The sequence below is a fragment of the Panthera tigris genome, chromosome A2, assembly GCF_018350195.1.
Source record: "Panthera tigris isolate Pti1 chromosome A2, P.tigris_Pti1_mat1.1, whole genome shotgun sequence".
NCBI lineage: Eukaryota > Metazoa > Chordata > Mammalia > Carnivora > Felidae > Panthera > Panthera tigris.
The window spans coordinates 167401657-167426757 of NC_056661.1; the positions used below are offsets into that span (position 1 = coordinate 167401657).

Genomic DNA, 25101 nt, shown 5'->3' on the forward strand with positions numbered 1-25101 from the left:
CACGGGACGTGTGCTCTGACTGGACAAGGACAAAGGAGGGGTCTGGTTACTTCTCTAGCTGCCGCAGCCTCTGCCGAAGCTCCTGGGTGGCGATGGGCAGGGATATGTCTGAGGCTATGCTTGGAGTGGGCTCCTTAACGGAGATGTGGCTGGGGGAGCAGGTGGCACTGGTCTGGAGGCTGGAGGAGCTCCTGCCCAGGTCGCGTGGGCCTTGGGGGCTGGCCTCCACAGGCTGGGCCCCCTCTTCCACGCCAGGCTTATCGCTGCCCCCGACGACTGGTGTGCACGGGGCTGTGCTGCCATCACCGGAGCCCGGCGATGCGGACGCGTGAGATCTGACAGATATTTCTCTCCCTTCTTTGGAGACAGAGGGTCGCTTTACTTGAGCTGAGTGTTGGTGGTCTGGGGACCTTTCTGGCTTTTCAAGGTGGAGTATCTGCAAGTGGAAACAAACACAAAATTAAAATCAGTGACACTAGAATGGCCTGGTATATGAATGGCTTTAGATGTATTCACTTGCCAATGTCTACTGAAAACTTGGCAAAAACATTATAAACAGTCTAGTCTATATGTCCAGCTACTCTGTTATTAGAGTGATGCCACATTATGGTAAGTAGAAAAAGGAGGGGCACCTGGGTGGCTCAGTAGGTTGAGCACCCAACTTCAGCTCAGGTCTTGACCTCACAGTTCATGAGTTCGAGCCCCGCATCTGGCTCTGTGCTGAGAGCTCGGACCCTGGAGCCTGCTTCAGATTCTGTGTCTCCCTCTCCCTCTCTGCCCCTCCCTACTTGTGCTCTTTCTCGCTCTCAAAAACAAATAAAAATGTAAAAAATTAAAAAAATGACTTAGTTCTCATTTAAAAAAAAAAAAAAGAGAAAGGAAAGTTTCATCAAAATTATCGCTTCCATGACGTAAACATAATTTCCCTTCGGCCTCTTCCGTCTGCGTGCATTCTCGCACAGCTGTGGGGGTGACGTCATTGTTGGGCGAGCCTGAGCCGCGCGCCCCCAAGAAAGGATGAGAGGTGAGGGCCCCCTCCCCAGTGGGCTACTGCACACACCCAGCATGAATGCCGGAACGGCCTTCATGTCCTTCGGCTTGTGTGAGCACGGGAACCCTTCACTTCGCTGGCTTTTCACAGTCAGTGGTAAGGTGTGCAACATTCCACTGAACAAGAGCCCACACCCCAAAACCCTGCACTCCAGGGTCGCTGCAACAGTGTCAAGTTTCCCTCCTTGTAAAAAATAAAGCTGCAGCAGACATCTTTATGTTCGTGGCCTCTTTGCATTCTGTCTTCTTACTGAAGGTCAGATCTCCAGAGAACGGGTTCCTGGCCCAAGGGGCTCCGTGACCCGTGGTCTGCAGAAACTGCCTATCTCCAGAGTTGGAACCAAGTGCAAAGAGATCACGAACACTGAACCCTCCACAGACCGAGGTTGCTTGGAGTTTTTAAAAAGTGGGTTCTTCATTTTAATTTGCATTTTATTTTATTTTAAAACAATGTTTACTTATTGAGAAAGCACGCGTGCACATGAGTGCGGGAGAGGCAGAGAGAGACGGAGAGAGAGGGTCCAGAGAAGGCTCCGTGCTGACAGCGGCGAGCCCGGCGTGGGGCTAGAACCCACGAACCGTGAGGTCATGACCTGAGCTGAAACCAAGAGTCGAATGAGCCACCCAGGCGCCCCTTAATTTGCATTTTAAAAATTAGTGAGTTTCAGCATTTTCCAATCCATTTGCCAGTTTTATTTTGAACATTTCCTCAGGCACTCACACGAGTCATTGTCTATTTTGTACAAAAAGTCTGTTTGTAATTTCTACCATCTTGAAGAACTGTATTAAATTTTCTCTCCTGAATGACCTTTGAGAATTTAGCCTGGCCTGCTCAAGCAATCTGGAAATACCAGCTGGGGCAGATGTCTAAGTCCAAGCCTCAATTATCTCTCCCCTGAGCGCCTATAGTTGTCAGCAGTGGTTTCCTCGATCCCAGACAAGTGCCTTCCTGGCCCCAGGCTCGCAGCTATACCGCGGTCATCCTCCACGAGGGCCCATGCCCTTCACTACACTCTGGAGCAGCACCCAGGAGTCAGCCAGTCCACACACACCGCCCCCCGTCCACTCCTGTAATCGCTGCATGAGACTCCAGTACCCTGAGGGCGATCTTCATCTTCAGAGTGCTGTTTGGACCTGAATTACTGAGTTGAAATCGCTGGTTCATGGTCATGTCATTGCTGGTAAGCAGCTGACTGAGAGGGATCTTCAGGTGCCCCAGAGAACACTGATGCTGTTCATCTTTGACCTGCAGAACACACAGAACACATTTAGCTCTGAAGGGTCAAGACAGAAAATATAGAGGGGAGCCCGGGGGGCTCAGTCGGTTGTGCGCCGACTTGGGCTCAGGTCATGATCTCCCGGTCTGTGGGTTCGAGTACCATGTCGGGCTCTGTGCTGACAGCTCAGAGCCTGGATCCTGCTTCCAATTCTGGGTCTCCCTCCCTCCCTCTCTCGCTCTCTCTCTCTCTGCCCCTCCCCACCAGGCTTCCATCTCTACCTCAAAAATAAACATTAAAAGAAAAAAATACAAAAAAATGGAGAAATGTCCAAAATCAAGTCTTTTTTTTTTTTTTTTTTTTTAAACTAGGCTCCATGCCCAGAGCGGAGCCTAACACGGGGCTTGAACTCACAACCCTGAGATCAAGACCTGAACTGAGATCAAGAGTTGGTTGCTTAACTGAGTGAGCCACCCAGGCTCCTCCAAAACCCAGTCTTTAAAAAATATCTCAGCCATCTCTTTCTAAGTAGGGTTCTCATAAATGACGGACACAGTAGAAAACCTCTTAGAGACACAGAATGCTACGGTAAGTGAGGTTCCAACGAATCTCTCATTTCCTCATTGCACAGCTACAATGAGCACCAAAAAAGCACTGTGGGGTCACTTGGGGGGCCCAGCCAGTTAAGCATCTGACTTCTTTTAAAAATTTTTTTAATGTTTATTAATGTTTATTATAGGACATTAAAAAGACATTAAAGGGATATTCTAAATAATGTTGTGCCAAGAAACTCAACAATTTAGATGAAATAGATGAATTTCTTAAAAAACATAAACATCAGGGGTGCCTGGGGGCCTCAATCGGTTAAGCATCTGACTTCAGCTCAGGTCATGATATCACAGTTCATGGGTTCAAGCCCCACGTCGGGCTCTGCTGACAGCTCAGAGCCTGGAGCCTGCTTCAGATTCTGTGTCTCCCTCTCTCTCTCTGCTCCTCCCCTGCTCTCACTCTGTCTCTCTCTCAAAAAATAAACATAATTTTTTTTTAAAAGCATAAACATCAAAAATCATGAAGAAAAAAAGAGATACCCTAGATAAATCCATATCTACGAATGGAATATAATTTGTATTTAAATGCCTTCTCATAAGAAAAGTACAGGCCTAGATGGCTTCACTGGTGAATTCTTGAAGCACGTGAGGAGAAAGCCCAATTCTACACAACTCTTCTAGAAAAATGCAAAGAAGGGAACATTCCCCAACTCATTCTAGGAGGACAGCATTACCCTGAGAAAAAAACAAACTTACAGATTAGGATCCTTCATGACTAAGATACAAAAACTCAACAAAATGTTAGCAAGTTACATTGAATACATAAAAAGGATACTACATCATGACCAAGTGGAACTTACCCCCAAACAAAGGTCTGTAAGGTTTAACATTCGACAATCAACAATATAGTCCACCATGTTTACAAACATGAACATCATCTCAATAGTTATAGAAATAGTTATTGAAAATAGTTATAGAAATAGTTACAGAAAAGCCTTTGAGAAAATTCAACATCCATTCATGACAAAAACACGCAGCAAACTAGCAGCTGGAGTAGAAGGAAGCTTCCTAGACAACAGACCTAATGGTGAAACCTCAAGGCTTTCCCCTTGAGGTCGGAAGGGAGGGGAAGGGGTCTACTCGCTCCAGAGGCTGGAGGGCCCAGCAGGGCAAGAGGAGGCAGGAAAAGGAAGTGAAAGGCACCCAGATCGGACACACAGAAGTAGAAGTGACATAATTAGCAGACAACGTGACTACCAGGTAGAAGACAATCCTAAAGTATTCACAAAAAGCTATGAGAATAATCAAATACAATAATATAATATCCACATACAAAAATCATTTGCATTTCTAGATACTAGTAATCAAAAGTTGAAAACTGAAAAAAATTATGTATCAAAAAGTATGAAATACTTAGGGATAAATCTGACAAAGATGTATCAATTATGGTGATGAGTCCATGAACTGTACTCTTTAAATCTGGGCACCTCTTTGTATGTTGGTTATATTTCAACAAATCTATTAAAAAAATGCAAATGAAATACCTCGACTTCAAGGTCCTGGCGCTTGGGATTGTGAATGAAGAAGGTGAAGTTTTCTTCCCATACAGGTTCATTGGTTTTGTACCGAATCTGAAAGAAATAACCAAGTATCAGCTCTGTGGTATTTTCTGTGGAAAAGGGCTACCGAGACTGTGGTTATTCATTTATTGTGTTTGGAAGCTTAGGACTTTAATTAAATTCCAAGACACTTATTTGCTGAGCATGTGCTGTGTGTTAATTGTGAAAAGTGTTCAAAGATGGAGACAGTCCAAAGCTTTTAGAGTGTGTCAGGGAAATTGACAGTTATGAAATCTCAACCTCTGAGCCCATCCCAATGACAAGAGTTCATCTGCTTGGTTTGGCCTTTGTTCTACTATTTTCCCAGGGACCACATAATGCTAGAAGTCAGGAAGCTTCCTAAATTGTGAACATTTTAAAGCGAACAATGGCCTGTAACTGTAAATAATTCCTGAAATATTTTCTTTTAAATTAGGAAAGTGGAACACATTACAACAACAGCAATGTCCTCTGAATGCCACAGAATTGTGTTTGTTGAATTTTAAGGACTGCTGGTTATCTTTCAAACAAAATATTTATAGAGCATTCAAAGGAAACTTAGAAATTTATACCATGTCATTTATCCACGAAATCAAGCAAAAGCTTATTATGGCATTTTTAAAATTTATTTTTTGAGAGGGAGACAGTGGGGGAGAGGAGTGGGGGGGGGAGAAGGGGGAGGGGGAGAGAGAAAGACAAACTGAGCTACCCAGGCACCCCCCTTTTTTTTGTTGTTGATATTTTTAAACATAAACAATACATTCGTTACCCAATAAAGAAGTTTGTTATCTGGGAACTAACTGATTTGAGAAAACGAGAGGAAGATATGGAAATCAATGCCTCACGCCTGCACTAGCAGCCCGCTGACAGTCCCCACCTAAGACCAGTAACAGTGACATCATAGGAAACCAGTCAGCACCTCACCTTGCTCTCCTGGGCCTTGTGTCCAACTGACATCTGGACAAGAGGGTTTGGATTGCTGTTTATTTTCTTCCCTGACTATCCAAAAACAAACAAACAAACAAAAAATAAGACAAAATAAGTAAACATACATCTTGAACTGGGGCTTACTAAAAATGAAATTAGTGGCTCATATGAATAGTCATTTCTAATTAATTCTGACACTTCAGTTACAGGGACTATCTGGGAACAATTTAACTGGAAAATAATTGCTGAGCATATCCAAAGCCATAATTGGGTCTACCATGAAATAAATTAAGAAAATTCCTATTTCCATATGATTTTTAAATGCTAAGGCCTTTTATTTTTAAAGCAAGCTAGTTTGGAAAAATGCAAACTTCTAAATATCTTTAATGCTAATTCCAGCTCTCAAAACTCATGTTACTAGGATAAGAAAATGAGTAAGTGCAGCAAATGGAAACAAAAGCATGAGGAAGGACAAACATCTGGAACATACACTTCTGAATAGTCCCCTGGTGGGAATAATAAACACACTACAAAGTATCAGAGACATATCTTCACATTTTTAACTTCGTACCTTCTGTGCAAACATGTAGCTATCAGATATCACTTCTTGCTTACCAGCTCCTAAGTAATTCTGACTGGAAGAATAAACATCAATCTAGAACTGCATTAAATTAAGCAGATATAAATATAATGAGAAAAACTCAGGAATAAGAAAACAAATGGTGAGAAGCATACCTGAGCAGACAGGTGAAAGAACATAGTGGGACACAACATACATGGGACATGAGGTTTATTTCTAACTTAGCCCCACAAGAAGATGCAGTTAAATATCTGTGTTAGTGGGAATTAATTAGGTCACAAAAATGTTTTGTTGTTGTTGTTGTTGTTAAGCAATTTTAGAGTCAATCCTTAACACTACAGCAATGATAGAAATAGGTGTCAAATTCATAGGATTATCGGAATATTATTAGCCCAAACATACAGTGATAATCTATTTTCTGGTTCATCTTTTTGGTGTGAATAAATTCTGCAAAACGAAATAAACACCATTAAAAAAAGAAAACATCCAAGGTTATAAACTACTGTGGCAGAGAATATGAACTCTTCACCTAAATCCTTCCTTTACCACTGGAACCCGGAGTTCTAGGTGGGCACGAGTCCTCTGCACATGAAAATTCTATTTCCCAACTTCCCTTGCAATTGGGTGTGGCCAGGACGCGGGCTGGCTTCTAGTGAGGGCGCCCTCCTTTGTGGAGCCACTTTGGCTAGAGATGCTGAGCCGCGGGGCCAAGGCCAGGGTTCTGCTACGCCGGAGGGAATGAAATCGTCCTCTGATATAGCAACTGCTTTGATACAGAAATTGCTTCTTAGCTAGGGTAGGTCACTTCATCTCTGAAAAAGCAGCTGTTTCACTCCTAAAGTTACCGTGCCTTATCAATTTTGAGACACAATTTTTCTTTTTTTTACCTTTCTAACATCTCTTGAAAAATTTATGGACCTGTTTTGGGGCGGATCCCAATTGGGACACAGTTGTTCTTGCCTTAACCAATTTATTTTGCTTCTCTCTTCCTTTTGTTGTGTGCATGACATAATAAAAATCTGTATTTATCCTGAGTCTAAGAATTCTTCCAGTAGACACAAACACTATCAAACCTTAATGGAGCTTTTTTTTCTTAGTGGCACCTAAAATAATGGTGTATTTTTAAACAAATGATGTTCCAGATTCTATGAAAGAGGTTAAATCGTTAAGTCTTGTACCACAATGCAGTAGTCAAAATGCATCAGCCCCAGTCAGATACACAGGTATAATGAAAGTATGAGTTTTTATTTTATCTTTTAACATTTTATTTTTTAATTTTTTATATGAATTTTAAGTAGGCACCACAACCAACGTGGGGCTTGAACTCACGACCCTGAGATTAAGAGTCGCACGCTCTACTGAGCCAGCCATGCATCCCGAAAATGTGAGTTTAAGTTAGACTGTCTTGAATTAAGTTTCAGTGGTTTACAACTGATTGTTGAGACCTACATGTTTCATCTATTTGAACTTTGGTTTTCATGTTTAAATAATGGCCACAATGCCATTTCCAAGGCCTTGCCGTTACACTTAAATGAAATGGTAAAATATCAATTAAAATGTACATATTATGCTAGCTACACTGAGCACTTTTTACACAAGTGATCTTATTTAATTTACTCGATACTCCTAAAAAGATCCTATCACTTCCAGTCTATAAGTAGCAGAGGACCGGACATCTCACTACAGGTTATACTGAGGAGTTGGGCAAGGCTGCAGTTCAAACCCAAACAGTCTGACTTAGAGCCTTCATTGCAACCGTTTCGTCTCGCTGGTCAATGATCCCCAGACATCAAAGAAACGGTGAGGAAAGACTTGATCTAATCCCTTCCAGTGTTACTGGAGCGGTTACTTCAACTACCGTGCTAACCACTACTGCAAAGGAGTAACTCACTGCTGGGTCACACCTCATGGCCTCAGTACAGGTGAGGACTTAATAAATTTACAGCAGAAAGCAGACATTTTGTCAGTCTTCTTCACTCAAAATTTAACTTCTTTTTCTAGATGAAGCTGATTCAAAACCATTCCTTCGGACAGAATTTTCTTGAGACCATTATATTTAAATCCCCGCCCCCCTCCGCCCCAATATTTGATCCTAAAATGTTCGAAAGAATCGGAAAAAAAATAATAAAACACTGTAAGTCATAGAAAACTTTTAACAATTTGGCCAGAAAATACATGTTCATGTTGTTTTAGGGAGTGGAGCTTAGTTTTCAATATACCTCATTTAATGAAACTTAAAGCTTCTCAAAAGATCTGTCACCCAAACCCAGCAGCACCAAAAGCCATGAGGTCACCGACTCAGACGGCCCTAACTCAGCATATTGGAAGAGGTGATTTCTAAATGGATAGTCACAGTGCACAAGGAATACCTTGAAATCATAATCTAAAGATTGGTTATGTTTTTAAATAGACCTTCTATTTCACCATTTTCACCAATTCAAATCCAATTAAAATGCAGAGGATTTAAAAGTACCTTAGATACTGCTGCCTGAGGCCAACAAAACAGAAGTCTAATTTACCATATTGGTACTTTATAAAATTTATCTTCAAAGCTGACTTAATTTCTTCTAACTACTAATTCTTGGGTAAACAAAAAAAGGATCCAACTAGACAATTAATTACTATATTACTATGGGAGACAGTTTGTCAATAAACCCATGTGAGTTAAAATATCATCTCTTTCAATATGTTTCAATTAAGTTTTCAAAGGGAAACTATTAGTTTACCTTTAAAGCTTTCTGAACTGCAGACTTCTTCAAGACATCAGGGTTAAATTCTAATGGGTTACTCTTTCAAGTCAGAAGAAAATGAATATACCAAGGGTTAATAAAACATGCAACGAGGAGTTTATGTAAGGTTAATAATGACACGAAAATTTATGAGAACAAACAAAAAAATCTTTAAATGAAAACCACCAACAAGAATGACACAGTAAAAATCATTTGTAGCACATACAATTCTTCTTTATGCCCAAGATTTTATCTTAGGATAAACCTTTAATCTATAAATATCAAAATACATTTCCTCTGATTACTGTGATCCTTTACGATTACTGTTCTTTCACTCCCACCCCTCTTGTCTTTGGGATTTGAAAAAATCCAGGAGTGACACTTTAAGAAAGGGTTCTGTTTACTATTCTTAACCTGAATAAACTCATGAAGACGTCACCCATGACAACACTAAAGGTTTTATCTGATGTACAAGTGGATGGGCTCAAGATGCCCACGTGGCTCTCAAGCCAAATCACACCCCATACGAGCAGCTGACCCTTCCCTTGCTTCTGAACTTTACCTTCGTGCAAAACCACAGCAGAAGTGGGCCTTTTCCACTTCACTGCCATTCTCTCCCGAGTATCGAACGCAGGGGCTGAACACTTCATTTCAAAAGTGTATCCTGGCTTTAAAGTTCTATTGTTACGGGTTTTATGTCCTAGTTTCATTGACTTTTTTTTTTTTTCCATATCATTACTTTCTTGCCTTCAAGAGGACAAGGCAGAGCTGTCTGTAAGCTCCTTCAAGGACTGACATTTAACATGGAAGATTTTATCATTTCGGTTGTAATTAATTTCAAATGACAAACTGCTTTTTGTTATGTTTTTATTAAACAGCAGACATCATAGTGAAGAAAGATGGACAGCCAACTTCCCAGCCTCCGGCGGCCATGGCAGGCTGGGCCAGATGAGAAGACGGAACATCCAGCCAAAAGGAATTCACGTGACATAAAGGCCAGACCACTGAGGCGGCCTGTGGAGCTCTAAACACTGGACCCACCAGATGGGCCAGGTGAGGCTGGGAACCTCCGCCCTGACATGTGAGGACTGCCAACCCTCAGGTGTCACGGAAACCTCTGCTGAAGCTCACTTTGGGTAGGTGTGATGCACATCTCATTCTAACATGCACAACGAAAGCAAAAGTGAGGAGAGAGGCCGTGGTGTGGGTGGCAGAGCTAGAGAAGCGCTGTGAGATCGTGGGGGGCTGCACAGGCTCGAAAGAGAGACGGGCCAGATCACATGGGGACACTGGGAGGGGGCCAGCGTCGGCCCGGACGTCACGGCACCTTCCAGCCTCGGGCTGCTCCCCACAACTGGAGGCAGTAATAACCTGCAGTGTAGCCGCCCGGACTTTTTAAAGATTTGTATTTTTACGTAATCCGACACCCGATGTGTGACTCGAACTCACAACCTTGAGATCAAGACTCACACACTCCACTGACTGAGCCAGCCAGGTACACCCCCTTTTTGTTTTTAAAGACCTTAAAGTAATGCCACCTGTACTTTTTACAAGTGAAATGGCACCTTGCATCATCACACCCAGTGATCTTGCTACTGTGTACCAAGTATCCAATTTTACGGATCCCAAGGAGGCAACAGTGTGAACACTCATCTCAGATAAACCCCACGGACAGCTCTGTGAACTCACAAACCTGAAGTGGTAACAACCTCACTCTACACTAGCATGGGGTAGACAGGAGGGGTCACAAGGCAGAGTTCAAAGCCCAGCTCTGGTACCGACTAGCTGCGATCTTGGGTCTCTAACTTCTGTCCCTCACACTCTCTGTGCTGCCTCAGCTTCCTTATCTGAAAAGTGATGTGATGGGGAGATTAAACAGGGCGGACAGGGAGAGCCCTTGGAAGGTGTTCAGCAAATGCGTGTTACTATGTAAGTCCCAGGTTCCCAGGTTGGAAAGCTGGCCACTGGAAGCCAGAGAACACCCTCGGCGCTCCAGGGTCACATTCAGCTCCAAATCTGATCAAAACAGGAGGGCAAAGTGCTGACAGTCTGTATCGTCAAGAGACTGTTTCCACACGGGAGAAAGTCCTGTAGTGCCAAAGGTTCCCAGATGGCGGTAATGCATGCATGGGGCTGCAAATTAAGTATCCTGAGTAGGTAGAAGGTACAAGACCAACGGGGCTGGCCTTTACCAGAAATACCAACAGTCTCAGCCTTTGGGGGAAAATTGAGAAAGCAATGATTTAACCTGACGATAAAATCCAATTTTCTTTAAAAAAGAAAAAAGGCAATCAAATCTGGTCAAATTAATCTCATAAAACACTGTGCTGATGCCTATGATTGAATCACTAAGCAGCACTACTGTATGATTTTGATAATGTGGGAGGGAAGTTGGTTTTGATAAGCTAGCAATGTCTTAGCTCAAGATCATAAAGCAATTAAAAAATCCTGACACAAGGTCAGAAATATTTCCCTTTAAAGAAAGCAATTACTGAATGAGGAAAGGTAACTTAGAAAAACCACTGCAGACTAACAGAGTTTATGCAGGAGGGTCACACTGTTGTCCACAGCAGCTTACAACCGTCACTAAGAAACACCCAAAATATAAAGTCATCTCATAACTCGAGAGTTATAGAGAATGTTTGCCAACACGTACCAGTGACCTCATCTTGACTTTGAAAACACCTCAAATAGCAACAACGAGAGTGAGGAAGGAGACCACGGTTACCATTTCCTACCCACGTGACTCTCAACAGCTCACCTAACCCATCAGGGTCTCGATGTCCCTCACGGATAAAATGGGGCAAAATACCTATTATTCAACTTTTGCCCCACCCTTCTTTGATACGAATACACTGAAAGTGCACGTGGAAACAGAAATGAAATCTCTTCGAGAACACAAAGCATTACTACCACTGTTAGATTCAAGGGCTGAAGAACTTTATGAATCTCACTAAGTTATTGAATTAAATCAGCCCAGAAAGAGTAACTTTCTAGACTAATGACTAAGCCATCGGTGACTTTCTTTGACCCTAAAGCAAGTAAAAACAACTGTCTGCTACAAGCACCAAGAACAGTAGTACCAGGAATCAGGGCCCCAGAGCAAGACCCCAGGAAACAGACGTAAGAAGATCAAAGTCAGCTTCCCAAATAAGTGGGTTAGAAATGCTCAGTTATCCTCTCCTGGATATTCTTTAAGTTCCTTAAAAGAAGCTGAATCATAAACTCAATGTATTTTGTTCTCTCTTAGGAGCTCTGGTTAAAAAGAGGAGAAGGCACGTTTCCAGGGCAACAGCTGGACATCCGTCTTCACTGACCATCCCCACAGGTACAGCTGGCACTTCAAGGAAGGCCAAGTTCTGACACTTCTGTGTTTCATCAGGAGGGAAAAGGAGATCTAAGGACGTTTTCTGAAAGCTTGCAAATAAACATTTACATCTCACATTGAGATGAACCCTCAGAAAATCGGCTTTAATTATTATGGTTTCATTTTCCCCTCAGAAGAATTTTTATCTTTATTTTTTTATGGGCCAGTAGCAGCTTAGGAATGTCAGGATTCTTCACGACTCACCAGATTTGTTCATCTCATCATCAGATGTAGTCACCAAAGTTGGTTACAGCAGTGTTACTTTTACAAAACAAGCACAAAAGAAACACACGCACAGTAACTGAAATCATGCAAGAAAATTAAAAAAGCATGCCACATCATTCCACCATTGAATAGATGGCATTAGAAGTTCCAGCCCACATTCTAGCAGTCTCCATTAAAACAAAAGGAAGAAAGAACACTGGAGAACTCACAAATAGTGCTCTATAGACTGAGGTAGTATTTTCACAAAACACTAGTCCCGACGCTCGCCTCTCTTTTAAGTAGCCACACCCAAAGTTTCCCTCGTAGATACTCTTAGGAGAGTGGAAACAGGAGGAGAAAGCAAAGAATGGTGGACCGCGGTCAGTGAACGCACAAGAAGCACTAATAAACAGGATTGCAAAAGGCAGAGTCAAAGCATCCCACAGAAACGCAGGAGAACCGGTGGGCAAACGCTGTCGTTTAACTTAAACACCCGAGAGGGCAGCGGTTTTGCAAAGATCCTTTGCCTCTGACACACAGAGCATACTTCATGCACAGAGTGCCATTTTAATAAAAGGTTAATAAATTCATTTTTGCTTTTGTTTTGCTTACGTGGTATTACTCAAATTTCAATTTAATGACAAAATACACACTTCAAAAGAGGCCTAATTCTTTCTTGCCAATTCACTTAATACTATTCTCCGTATCCTAAAATATATAACAAATTCACTTCCATCAGGCATTATAAAAGACTGTAAAACAAACATTACTGTGATTAAAAACCAAAAAGTTCTACTGTATGAGAAATTCTGCAGGAAGGTTAAATAACAACAAAACAACTTTCCCCAAATTGAGATCGTTAACGGAAAAAGTCAGAGTTTGAATTGGAAGACTGGCCAAAAGGTTAAGTACCATTTTAAGAAAAATTAAGAATTTATGAAGTTAAAATTAGTCAAGAAACCTTCACTGAAAGAAAGAGTACAGTTGCATATAATTACACAGTGTTCACTACATCTTCCCAGTATAAAAACAGATCAATTACATTTTGTCAAAAACCTTAACTAAAACACAGGGATGCACAAAGTACATTTACTTTGCTTTGAGCTAAATGCAAGTAAAGTGCAATTTTCAGAGCTTGAAAGGCACTGGAGGAGAAGTGGGGTGTGCACTCCGTGGGCTTCCGCGGGGAGGTGAGACGAGGACAGTCTGACGTGAGACACCTGGATGCAAACTGTGAAGGGCAGTAAACACTCTGCTTTCTCGTCTGTCTCCACCACGTCGATGCCAACAAGGAGAGGACACAGGGAGACCACATGCAAATGCGCCGGGATGGATGAGCACTTATTACAGGCTTAGCAGGAAAACAGCCTGCAAACCTCAACAGAACTGGTCTGGTGTTTAACACAGTGAAAGAAGGCAGGAATGACCATCCGCTGGGTATGGGAACTGGCCGTCAAAAAAAGTGATCAAAACAATGTAACATTTATATAATGATCACATTACCCTAAATAGTGGATTTAAAGTACGGTGGTGGAGGATCCCGTGAGACTTCACATGAACAGAACGGTGGGATTTTTCTTCCCCACAGCTGTGGTCATTACCTATAAAAGCTGCACTTCACAGTGTTTTCTAAGAGCAAACAGTTCTGATGCAAACAAGCAGGGGCTCTCCCTCCCGGCCGTGGGAGCCAAGCGGGACAGGGCACCAGGGGCTCCAGCCAGCGCCTGTCCTACCAGGCTGCCCACCGGCCGTCCTGCCACGCCACAGCCAGAGTGGACTCTGGGGCCGTGGACAGAGCTGCTTTGTTTTATTCCCATGCCAGAGAAGACAAGGTCCATCCCTAGGGAACTCCATTTTAATAATTAGTGATTTTCTACGGAGTATCTTCTTCCCTAACTACCAGGCACATCCTTTTCTTATGTAATGGAGATTTCTTCATAAAGCATGTCAGAGTAAAGATAACTCTGAACATTCTGGACAATCAGTAAGATGCAGAAACATAAATTACACTCATGAAGCAAATACACACTGACCCCTCCCCTTTGCTGTTCTCCTGGGAGCAATACTGGTGACACGGTGTGGCTCAACACAAGATCTACTGCCAGAAAACGGGCACCCAAGGGAGCTCCCATGGCATTACCTACCGGAAGGTTCCTTGCTGAATCCAAATACAAGATCAGCAACGAAGAGGAAAGACCATCATTGGCTTGGTCTTTGTCAGCCCTGATGTCTGTCAGCACCTACAAGGAAAGGACAAAAAGCCTCAGCAGGTGTGTTTCCAGAAGATTTTAGAGTACTTCTACCTGATTATGTCTGTAATGCTCAAGAAAATAAGAAAGGTGGTGAAATAAACCACCCAATATATGCAACACAGAGAGAATGAAAACACTAAATATATTTTAATGACAATCTACACAAATCAGGGGCGACTGGGTGAGCAGTCGGTTGAGCCTCTGACTTTGGCTCAGGTCATGATGTCACGGCTTGTGGGTTCGAGCCTCGCGTCGGGCTCTGTGCCGACAGCTCAGAGCCTGAAGCCTGTTTCAGATTCTGTGTCTCCCTCTCCCTCTGCCCCTCCCCCACTCATGCTCTGTGTCTGTCTCAGAAACATAAAAAAAATTTTAAAAAAATCTACACAAATCAATTAAATAAAGCACAGGTGATCTGCGGCTCGCCAAACCCCCAAAGTATATCAAGCACAAAACGTGAAGATCTCGTAAAGCAGGTGGGAAGGACCTATAAATCCTTCTTTTAAAACATTCCGGTACCTTTAATTTACCCCTGATGCAACTGTAGTGACTTAGAGCGCAATAATCAAAACCACTGCTGTAATTTTTGTAAGCCAAGTAGCCATGCAGTCTAGAGATTCTAATCTCAGCTGTCAGGGGAAACACTCCATCACGGCACCTTATCGAGGTTTGAAGCATTTGGCATCAACGTGAGCCACTCCAGTTTCAAGTGCAGCTTTCCTCTTGGGACCTCGTCCAGGGTGAACCACTGAAGAGAGAATGTGAACGTTCACAACAGCTCTCCTGAGTCAGACTTTCCAGTCAAGCAGTTTCCACAAGTGTTACGAGCCGCTCCCTGGGAGGCACTGACTGTTTCTGATTACTGCTGAAGGACGGAGTCCCGCCCGATCTCTAATGAGCTGACGACCCCAGAGAGCAGCCGCTGGAGCCTGGCCAGGGAGGGTGCTGAAGGCTTCACTAACATTACCTCACTGAACCCTAACAAAACCATGGTGGAGTAAACACTGTTTTCATCCCTAATGGACACACAAGGATTCCGACGTGCTCCAGTCCTGTCCAGCACCATAGGGCTTCTATGTATGGACCTGAATAGAATTTATGGGCCAAGAGATAATACAACATGGATACCAAACACTGAATTTCAATATCAAATTCACGTTTGTTTTTATTCACCACTATATACTTCTCAATAAGAGTATCCAGCTGTTTCAGCTTAAAGATCACAAAGCAATTAATCAAAGCTAGTCCCCAAATACTCGGCGTTAAGGGGCTGCCACAAGTGCACAGGAAGGAGAATGTGTTACTTTGGAACAGTGGATCTCAACATTTATTTGCTTCCTTATGTCCTGCTTGTCCCAATCACACCCATCTTTTAGAAGCCATCTCAAAATTTTCCTCGCTTTTAACGCTTTTTATTCTGATGGCAATGTCCTGCTTGAAAGCAGTGTCTGCTTGTGAGTTCCCACTGCGTTTGTAGGCGGCGCTCATGTGACAATTTCTCCTCGACCGCACAGTCCTAGCTGTTATACCTCCAGCGCCTTGAAAGCCCACTTTTAGGAAGCTTCTCACAGGCCTCTGCCCTGACTCCCAGAGTGTCGTGCTTGTACTCGTGAATTTCTAACATATGCTGGGCTCTCAATACATACCATCTGACTGGGCTGTCAAACTTCTTTCTTTTCACTTTGCTAACACTGAAGGGCCTAAGTTCTCAGTGTTTGTGAAGTGACCGTTCGGTTCTCGGAACACAGTGGGGATGGGCAGCAGGTCTGTCACTGGCCGTGAAATGGAACAAGAACTCAGAGAAAACTTACTTCATCTAAAAGGCGCTCCTTTTCAACTTCAGTAAGATCAATCATAAGACTATGGAAATAACAACACAACAACTTTAGAATATAGAAACATACTTCTTAACACTGAAATAACCTTAAACATTTGTCTACGAAAAAGTACACAGACATGCATCAAAATGCTAGAGTTTATCAACAGACAGACTTCGTTCGGAAGCTTCCTCAGGTTTATCTCAAAACTATGAAGGGAGGTAAGGGACAAGCGGGGGGTGAGTCTCTGGGAGGTCAGGACCCTCAGTCTGGCCAAGCCAGGATGACAGTTGTAAAAAATGTGGTCTTCCCTATAATGTAGCTATTTACAGAATATGAAAACGCCAAAAATGTGTGGAAATATTCAGCCTTCCTGTCCGACAAGCTTTCCTTTGGTGCTGCCGTCCGTCAGTACAGCCTTCCCATCCTCACTCCTCAGCTCTGGACCATCAAGTATCTGGAGCCCCACAGAGGCCTCTGGCTCAGTCATCTCCCAGAGCCCCTTCTTCCCCTAAACACCCTGCTCTACGGCAAAGTGTGGCACTCCCCCCGGAAGCCAGAGATGACGAGGGTGGGAGAAGTCCGCTCCTATTTTCGCTCGTAAGCTACCCCTCCTCCTGCCCCTACCCCAGGTCAGACCCTCACAGCTCTTTCCTGGTCTATCACCATAGTCCCCAGTCTCAGTCCCCGCCACTCTAAGCCACACGGTGGCTCTACTAAAATGCAAAATTGATCTGTTTACTGCCCTGCTTACAATATTTCAGTCGCCCCTTGTTAAACCAGCTCAGGAATGAATTCTGAAGTCACAGAATACACAGGTCCTTCTTGATGAGGCCAAGCCTGTCCAATGTCATCTATACCCGTATCTTGTTGGCCACAAGAAATTCAGCTAAATAATAAAGACTAGGTTTAGATGTATTTTTCTAAAAGCTCATTTCTTCAGCTGTACCGGTTTTCAATGTAAGCATACAAATCAGTATTTATTTTTCCAATGTGTAGGCACAATGTAAATTACTATCCCCCCTGCTCCCTAAAAAACTCGACAAACTGAAAACGTTTAAAACCTCATTTCTACACCCTAGAGGGGAGCTGCCTGTGCGGCGTGAAAGCCGGAGAGCTGCACTGGCCTTTGGGGCCACGCTCTGATGTGGCTTATGAGCACTTGAATGGGGCCGAGTACAACCACTGAAGCGAATTTCAAATTTTGTTTAGTTCTAATCAATTAATTTAAATAGCTACACACGGCTAGTGGTTGCTGTGATGGTCGTAGATCTAGAATTTTCCTTCTTATACTTAAATGCGAGAGAAATAAAACATACCTCAAGAAGTCTAAAGTGAAACAAATGTTGTATCTAAGAGCCACTTAACAATACACGTTACATACACATACACCTATTTTTCAAAGCTGCGGTAGTTTTAAGTGTGACTACTGGGAAGAGTGTTCTCCTCGCCTCAGGGTTTACCTTCCTAAGAAGTCATCCTTGTCCGGGTCTTCGTCAAAGAGCTCAATCTCTAATTCCTGTCCGGGATGTTCATAGACTAAAGCCTGAAAAAATAACGAGTGGTAGTTACCTTACATTTTTACTAACGTCGGCACCTGCTGAATATGAGGATTATGGTAAAGAGCACCGTACTAGTTTTCTCTTATTAAGTGGTTAAGCACTTCCATTTTCTCATTGTCAAACCACATACGCTTCTCCGTGGGAGATCATTTTGAAACATCTGCCCACATAGTCTACTGTGTTTCCAGTTACCTGGGATTAGTCTCACCGAGTCAAGTTCCACCGCTCAGGAAGGAGGTCACAAGACAGCACCCACAAACAGAACAGGTTAGCACACCTTACTAGCCCTGAAGTGGCTGTGTTCAAGTCCTGTTCTTGGGGTAACTACTAGTGACCCAAGTACCACCACTCAGAGATTAAGCCATCCGGCAACAGCCTGGACCGGAAGGATGGGAAGCTGGTGACGTATAAGCCACACAACTGTTCCGAAGAACAATTCTGCAAAAATGTATCACTCCTTTACTCAAATTGTACTTCATGACGCAGCAATGACACCTTGACGAGCTTCTTTGGAGAAAACTTGGTCAAGTGAAGAAAAATATATTCCTGTGACATTGTTACAACAGCGGTTCTAATGCTGGAATGAATAGTCAAGATCTCTTTTGGGTAAAGAAGTGAATGGCAATCACAAATCGGGTCCATCTGTATTTACTAACATGTAGAGATGTCCAGATGTATTAAATGAGAATTTACAAAATGATACATAATTAATCTCGTATTTGTATGTTTACATATGTTAACCACATAAAACATTTTTCACGTGAAAAATATTCTGCCAATTATGTATTGCGATGGTTTCACGTCATCAAGGTTTAAAATTTATGTGTCGTTTATGTGTTGGCATGACAACAATATTGTGAGGAAGGGACGGAAAGGGGCAATTCTTTTTAAAGATGGGAAATTAAAGCAAAAAGGATTTAAATTACCCTCTACACCAACCACACGCCTGTGTTAACAGGAGCGGACTCAGAATTTGGAGAAGCCAGGCGACGCCACTGGGCACATCTTACCTCGTATACCTCGTTCCACTTCGGACTGAGGTTCTCTTTGATGACTTTGCTTTGGAAGATCTGGTTGCCGACTCGAATAATCCCATAGGGGTCCGACTTTCCCTTGACGAGTCCCTTAAGGTAAGTATCTTTCCCCTGAAGGTCCTGAGCTTCGATAAAATGTATCCTTAGGACACCCTGAGAGAAAAGGAGAACCCGTGGACTGTTCACTGGTTCACGTGACAGGGAACAACGCTGTGTACACTCACCGTCCTAAAAACAGGACGGAAGGGAACAAAACAAAGACCCTCTTGTCGTGCGGCAAAGCAGAAAGTAAACCTGGAGCACGCAGGTGGCAGCGCTGAGGAGAAACTAAAGCAGCACCAGATGACGGCACTGGAGTGGTACTATTTTCAGTCAGGAGACCAGACCAGGGAGAACGAGGTGGGAGTCGGCGGCCCCACGGTGACACTGTGCTCCAGGAGCCTGAGGAGCCCGAGTTACAGAGCCTTACGGGTCACCAACACAGCCCTATGGCTCGGTGCTACAGTAACTGGTAACTAACATAGGATGTCTCAGACGTGGTACTAAGCCCTTCATATGCAATGATTACTTCCAGTTTTAGAACAATCCTATGAAATACAGTCGGCCTTGGAACCACATAGGTTTGAACTGTGCAGATCCACTCAAACGTGTTTTTTTTTTTTTTTTTTTTTTTTTTGAGAGAGAAAGAGGGTGCAAGTGACCAAGGGGCAGAGAGAAAGGGAGAGAGAGAGAGAGAGGGAGGGAGGGAGGGAGGGGAAGAGGTAGAGAGAGAAAAGAGGGGCTCGAGCTCACCCAAAGCGGGACTGGAACTCACAGACTGTGAGATCATGACCTCAGCCAAAATCAGATGCTTAACCAACTGAGCCACGAGGCACCCAGGATTTTTTTCACTAAATACAGTAAAATGCTATGAATGTATTTTCTTTTCCTTATAGTTTTCTTAGTAACACTTTCTTTTCTCTAGCTTACTTCATTATAAGAAAACAGAGTAAAATACATAGAACATATAAAATACGTGTTAAATGCTCATGTTATCAGTACGGTATCTGGTCAACAGCAGGCTGTTGGTGCAGTTCTGGGGGAGTCAGAAATCATGCCGACTTTCTGCACAGGGGTCGGGGCCCACACCCATGCTGTTCAAGGGTCAGCTGTATGTCATTAAATGTAGTTTACAGAGAAGAAACTGAAAGTTTGAAACACACATTTACTCACAGACTTTAAACACAGTTTTCTTTTCCTAAAATGTTGTTTAATAGGTAAAATAAAAAATATCCATTCACACTTCTTTCAAGGCAAACAATGGTGGTAAAGTTAACAAGGAGCAGCATTCTCCTCTCTTTAAACAACCCTTTTTTTTTAACAGAATTTTTTGAATGTTTATTTATTTTTGAGAGAGAGACAGAGAGAACGAGCAGGGGAGGGGCAGAGAGAGAGGGAGACGCAGAATCCGAAGCAGGCTCCAGGCTCCGAGCTGTCAGCACAGAGCTCAACATGGGGTTTGAACCCATGAACCATGAGATCATGACCTGAGCCAAAGTCGGACGCTTAACTGACTGAGCCACCCAGGCGCCCCTTAAACAAACGCTTTTAAAATCACTGGGCAATATTCCTGACCCCATCAGCTAGGAAGACATGCATTTTTACAGATAAATACACTTTTAAAACTTAGAGAATTTTCTGTTTACATTTTCCTGTGTGTAAAGTTTAGAAACTCTGGCAACGTGTTTAAGCAGTGCTGGCTCTTAAGCCCAAGGTTAAGGAAGGCTGGCTTTGGGTGCGGCTTCAGTACTCACCGTGCTCAGAGAATAAAAAGTATAAGACGCAAAGGAGCATGAGGATTTCTACATGGAAAAGAATTCTTGCATTTTCAGAGATGAAAACCGTAAATTAAAGAAAAACATTTCTCATATGTAGTGTTCCATTAAACCTGAATGCCCATGTTAGAACTAGTTTGGGCACCAATTAGCTGGGGTGTTGGTACTTTTAAAAATATAAGAAAGCTTATAGGTGTTTGAGGATTTGTGCACTGTTACAGAGATCCAGCTTAACTACAAAAATGTAACAAACATCAGGGAAAGGCTGTCTCCGTCCACTTCAGGAAGAACACTGAACACAACACCTCCACTGAAAGAGGACCAATTCCACACCTTCTGTTGAGTAAAATCAACTTGGGGCGCCTGGGCGGCTCAGTCAAGTGTCTGACTTTGGTTCAGGTCACGATCTCACAGTTCTGGGTTCGAGCCCTGCATCGGGCTCTGTGCTGGCAGCTCAGAGCCTGGAGCCTGCTTCAGATTGTGTCTCCCTCTCTCTCTGCCCCTCCCCTGCTCATGTTCTGGGTCTCTCTCTCTCTCAAAAATAAGTAAACATTAAAAAAAAAAAAATCAGCTGTCCTGTGTGCATCAGTATCACACTCATTACAGACAGGAGTGCAGACAGACTACATGGGTGGGGGTAAGGACCAAGCAGGAAAAGCTCTGTGAAAATTAATTAAAGGAAACCTTTAGAATGGGGTCGGGAGGCCAGCACTGGGGGGGGCTCAGGCACCACCACTCCACTGTCCACTGCAGACCCGACGGGAAGAGACGCGCCTTGCACGTGATACTATTTTGCCAGCCCGGCAGGAGGAAGGGAGGTCTCCTCCTGCCCTGGCGACAGCTCAGCTCATGAGCCGCCACCACACTTCGGGCTCCCGGTTCACCCCAATGGGCTTTTAGGTTATAGCGGCCCCTCCCGGCTCCCCCTTTCCTCTGTGAAAGAGCCTCCTCTCCCTGTTCTGCAGAATCACCTGTGGTTTTGCCACAGCTTAATTGTCCCAGGCTGCAATTCTCTGCCGTTCCTGAAGAAACCCATTTTTGCTGGTAAAATTACTGGGGGTTTTACCTTTAAGATTAACAGTTCTCACTAACCTGTGAGGGCCTATCCACTCCAAGCACGTGTCTGACCATTAGAGGGAATTCTAGGTCCTTGACCGGCAAGTTCTCAGTTGTGGGATGAGGCTGCTTAGTCTACTCAAATGAAGGTGACTCCAATATCTGTGACCTAACTCTGTGCTAGGCACCATCCCCAATTTATAGTTGAAGAAACGAGGTCCACACATGCCAAGTAATATACCCCAAGACCAAAGCTGCTATTAAGCCCGAGGGCTGTGCTCTGAGACCCAGGCCTGCCTTCCCATTTCATCCAGGGCAGTTGGTAACAGCAGCACTGCTTCTGCCACGTTAACTTATTCAAGGATTCGAGATGACCATATTCTCATCTCTGAGAGAAAACGTGTACCAGTCATTACACAAAGTTCCCATCGCGTACTAAGCTCTTAGATTCTGTTATTACAAATAGTATACGCTTTCTGAGATGACAACTAAGTTGTCACAGCTGTCCTTTAGGACTTGCAGAATAGCATTTGCAGGATTAAATCCCTATAAGCACCTTGGATGTTCACGGCTGAGGATTAAGAATTGCCCTGAAGTTTCTGTGATGTACCTTAGCCAATCCCTCAAGAACTGCGACAGGCCAAACTATCACATCCAGATCCATGTGGCAAGGTCACTGCTAAGAGAACCACAGCAAGTTACAACACCCAAATATGCGATAGGCCGTCCCATATCTACACCTAAGTGCTAACAGGGGCGCAGGCATACTTACCTTTGGTATAGGAAACCGCAACTGTGCTATTTGAACTTCACTGACAAGAGGAACGGTGATCCGATTGGGAAGCACCAGATAGTTTGATATTATATCCAGAATGATGGTATCTGACAGACCACTATTAGGAGGGCAATAAAAAAGAACAACTATCAGGCACATCAATAGTAGGTCTTGCCTTTAATAGCAAACTTAAGCACAAACATGATCTAATATCCCGTTTACAGGGTTGGAGTTGTCGAATTTCTCCAAAACAGTATTTAAAACAAGCATTTTAAGGCAGTAGCTGTGATATGGCTATGGTGACCATTATGTGGGATGTATAGGTGTATGTACACAAACACGCACACACACACACACACGTGTGTGTGTGTGTGCGTGTGCATGTATAGTTGAGATATATAGTTGAGTAGAGCTGAAAACACAAGGTAATATATTCTGGCTACATTTCATAATATTCTAAATGTTTCATACATTCTATGTAACTTTATCATTGACCTAATACTAAGATACATTAAATTTTTTTTTAGCATATTTCAAACATCCACAAAAGTGCAGAGAATACCATAACAAACATCCATCTACTCATTCCATGTTTCTAACATTAAATTTCTCTCTCATTATATGTCCATAGGTCCCAATGAAGTAGAAGAATTTACAGTTTCTTCTCTTCACACTGTATTTGGGTACTCACCACTGTAATAATTTTGAATTAACTACTGCCCAGAGAACTCAGTAATATGTATAAAGCTGTGGAGGATAAAGAAACAAATGTACTTTTGATATATTTTTGCCTACTCTTTGGGATAAATTTGAGAATTAAGCAGTATGTATGTGACAACATTTTTGAAAGCGCATGTAAATGAAGTTTCATTGCTATGGAAGAACACCTTTAACCAGAACTGCAAAGTTTTTAAGAGAGTTTTACTTCTTGCGAGGACTTTTCAGATGTTACAATTATTAACATAAATGTGTAAAGTAACCGTACATATAAAAACAACCACTGGGACAGAGTGGAAGTCACTGTTGTTCAGTGAGTAATAAAAACTGAATGTTCACTGCAAGCTGGGCATCCAAATACAACGACGAGGCACAGGGCTTACCTTACTTAGAACGTTTCCATTCATGATGGAAAAAGGACTGAAAACCCACAACCCCACAGACAACACGGACAACAACTCTCTGAAAAGGTCGGCTAATCAGACGTTAACACGCCACAGAGACTCAGAGGGTTTCAGGCGGCAGACACCGGATACGTGTTTGCTACGCAGCGGTGTGAGGCGGTCCTCGGGGCTTGGATGCCGGAGCACTTCTTACTTCAGGCATCCCCCGCCCCCTCCAAAATACTGGTTTTGTTTCTACTGAGAAAAATCTGCTGAAGCAGAGAGCCCTTTGATGACGACTTGCTTTCAAGAATCCCCTAGCTGCTACGGTGGCAGGACGACTGCTCACCAGCCGCCCAGCTGTGCAGACTCCGGCCCAGCACCCAGGAAAGCAGCAGAAGGCCCACCCTGGTGCCTCACCCCTGCTCTCCTTTCTATCCCCCAGTGCACATGTCCAGGCTCTTCCAGAATTTCCCGAGCTGCGGTGCTGCTCCCGGCTGCCCCTCTGCTTGTCCCGGCTGCTGTCACAATCTTGTCACACTGGAAGGGCTTCCTATCGTGTCCAGTCCTCTTTGTCCTTTGGAACTGCTGCCTCTTTACCTCACTTTTGTTTCTATCCTAATTCTCAATCCTTAGGATCCCTGTAGGGCTCTTCGTTGGAACATGTGGGGATAGTCAAAATATAAGCTAAAGCGCAGCAATTCAAGCATTATTATCTTATGATACCTTTTGTTTTCATAATCAATGAATACAGCATGTAGAGGTTGGTTCATTTTATAATGCTCAAGGCGAGATTTCATTATATTAGGTTCAAAGTTACTATTTACTTTTATAACATAAAATACAAAATATTATATAAATACAAAATACAAATACAGAATGTTGTATATTATATAAATTTTACAGAATTATGTATAAGTTATATATATTATATATGAATACACAATTTTACTTAAAAAGATGTTTTTATATATTCCTTTTATACCATAGCTTTTTTTTTTTTTTTTTTTTGAGAGAGAGCATGTGAAAGGAAGAAAGGGGCAAAGGGAGGGAGAGAGAGAATCTTAAGTAGGCTCCATGCCCAGCACGGTGCCCGATGTGGGGCTCAATACCACGATTCTGGGATATGACCTGAGCCAAAATCAAGAGTTGGACGCTCAACTGACTGAACCACCCAGGTGTCCCATGGCTTTGTTTCTGAATGGTATTTCCCTCTATACTTCTAATATACGTGAGTATATATTTTTAATGATAAATGTATTTCTCTAAATACTAAGTATAAGTATGTATTTTGTGTGTCTCGTGCATAAAAGTCTATACATAAAATAGTTAAAGCTATTACTATATGAAGAGAACCTATCTACATATAAAGTCATTAATTAGGAGTGCCTGGGTGGTTCAATCATTTTGAGTGTCCAACTCTTGATTTTGGCTCTGGTCATGATCCCAGGGTTGTGGGATCGGGACCCACGTC

The 25101-nt window shown here is 43.0% G+C and overlaps 1 protein-coding gene across 10 annotated transcripts in view; it reads right to left on the minus strand.

The window, feature by feature from the left end:
* The window catches only part of ESYT2 (extended synaptotagmin 2), an 81048-nt gene that overhangs the window by 8620 nt on the left and 47327 nt on the right, over nucleotides 1-25101 (minus strand). For 9 of the 10 annotated variants that reach the window (XM_042976701.1, XM_042976689.1, XM_042976709.1 and 6 more), the window contains 11 exons: nucleotides 22525-22645; nucleotides 18859-19035; nucleotides 17750-17832; nucleotides 16281-16329; nucleotides 15128-15217; nucleotides 14365-14460; nucleotides 8647-8709; nucleotides 5338-5412; nucleotides 4360-4446; nucleotides 2147-2296; nucleotides 51-436 (listed from right to left, as the gene is read on the minus strand). In XM_042976701.1, coding sequence (XP_042832635.1) covers nucleotides 51-436; nucleotides 2147-2296; nucleotides 4360-4446; nucleotides 5338-5412; nucleotides 8647-8709; nucleotides 14365-14460; nucleotides 15128-15217; nucleotides 16281-16329; nucleotides 17750-17832; nucleotides 18859-19035; nucleotides 22525-22645 — 1377 coding nt within the window. The remainder of the gene's footprint in view (nucleotides 1-50; nucleotides 437-2146; nucleotides 2297-4359; nucleotides 4447-5337; nucleotides 5413-8646; nucleotides 8710-14364; nucleotides 14461-15127; nucleotides 15218-16280; nucleotides 16330-17749; nucleotides 17833-18858; nucleotides 19036-22524; nucleotides 22646-25101) is intronic. The other variant, XM_042976696.1, reaches the window with a different exon arrangement.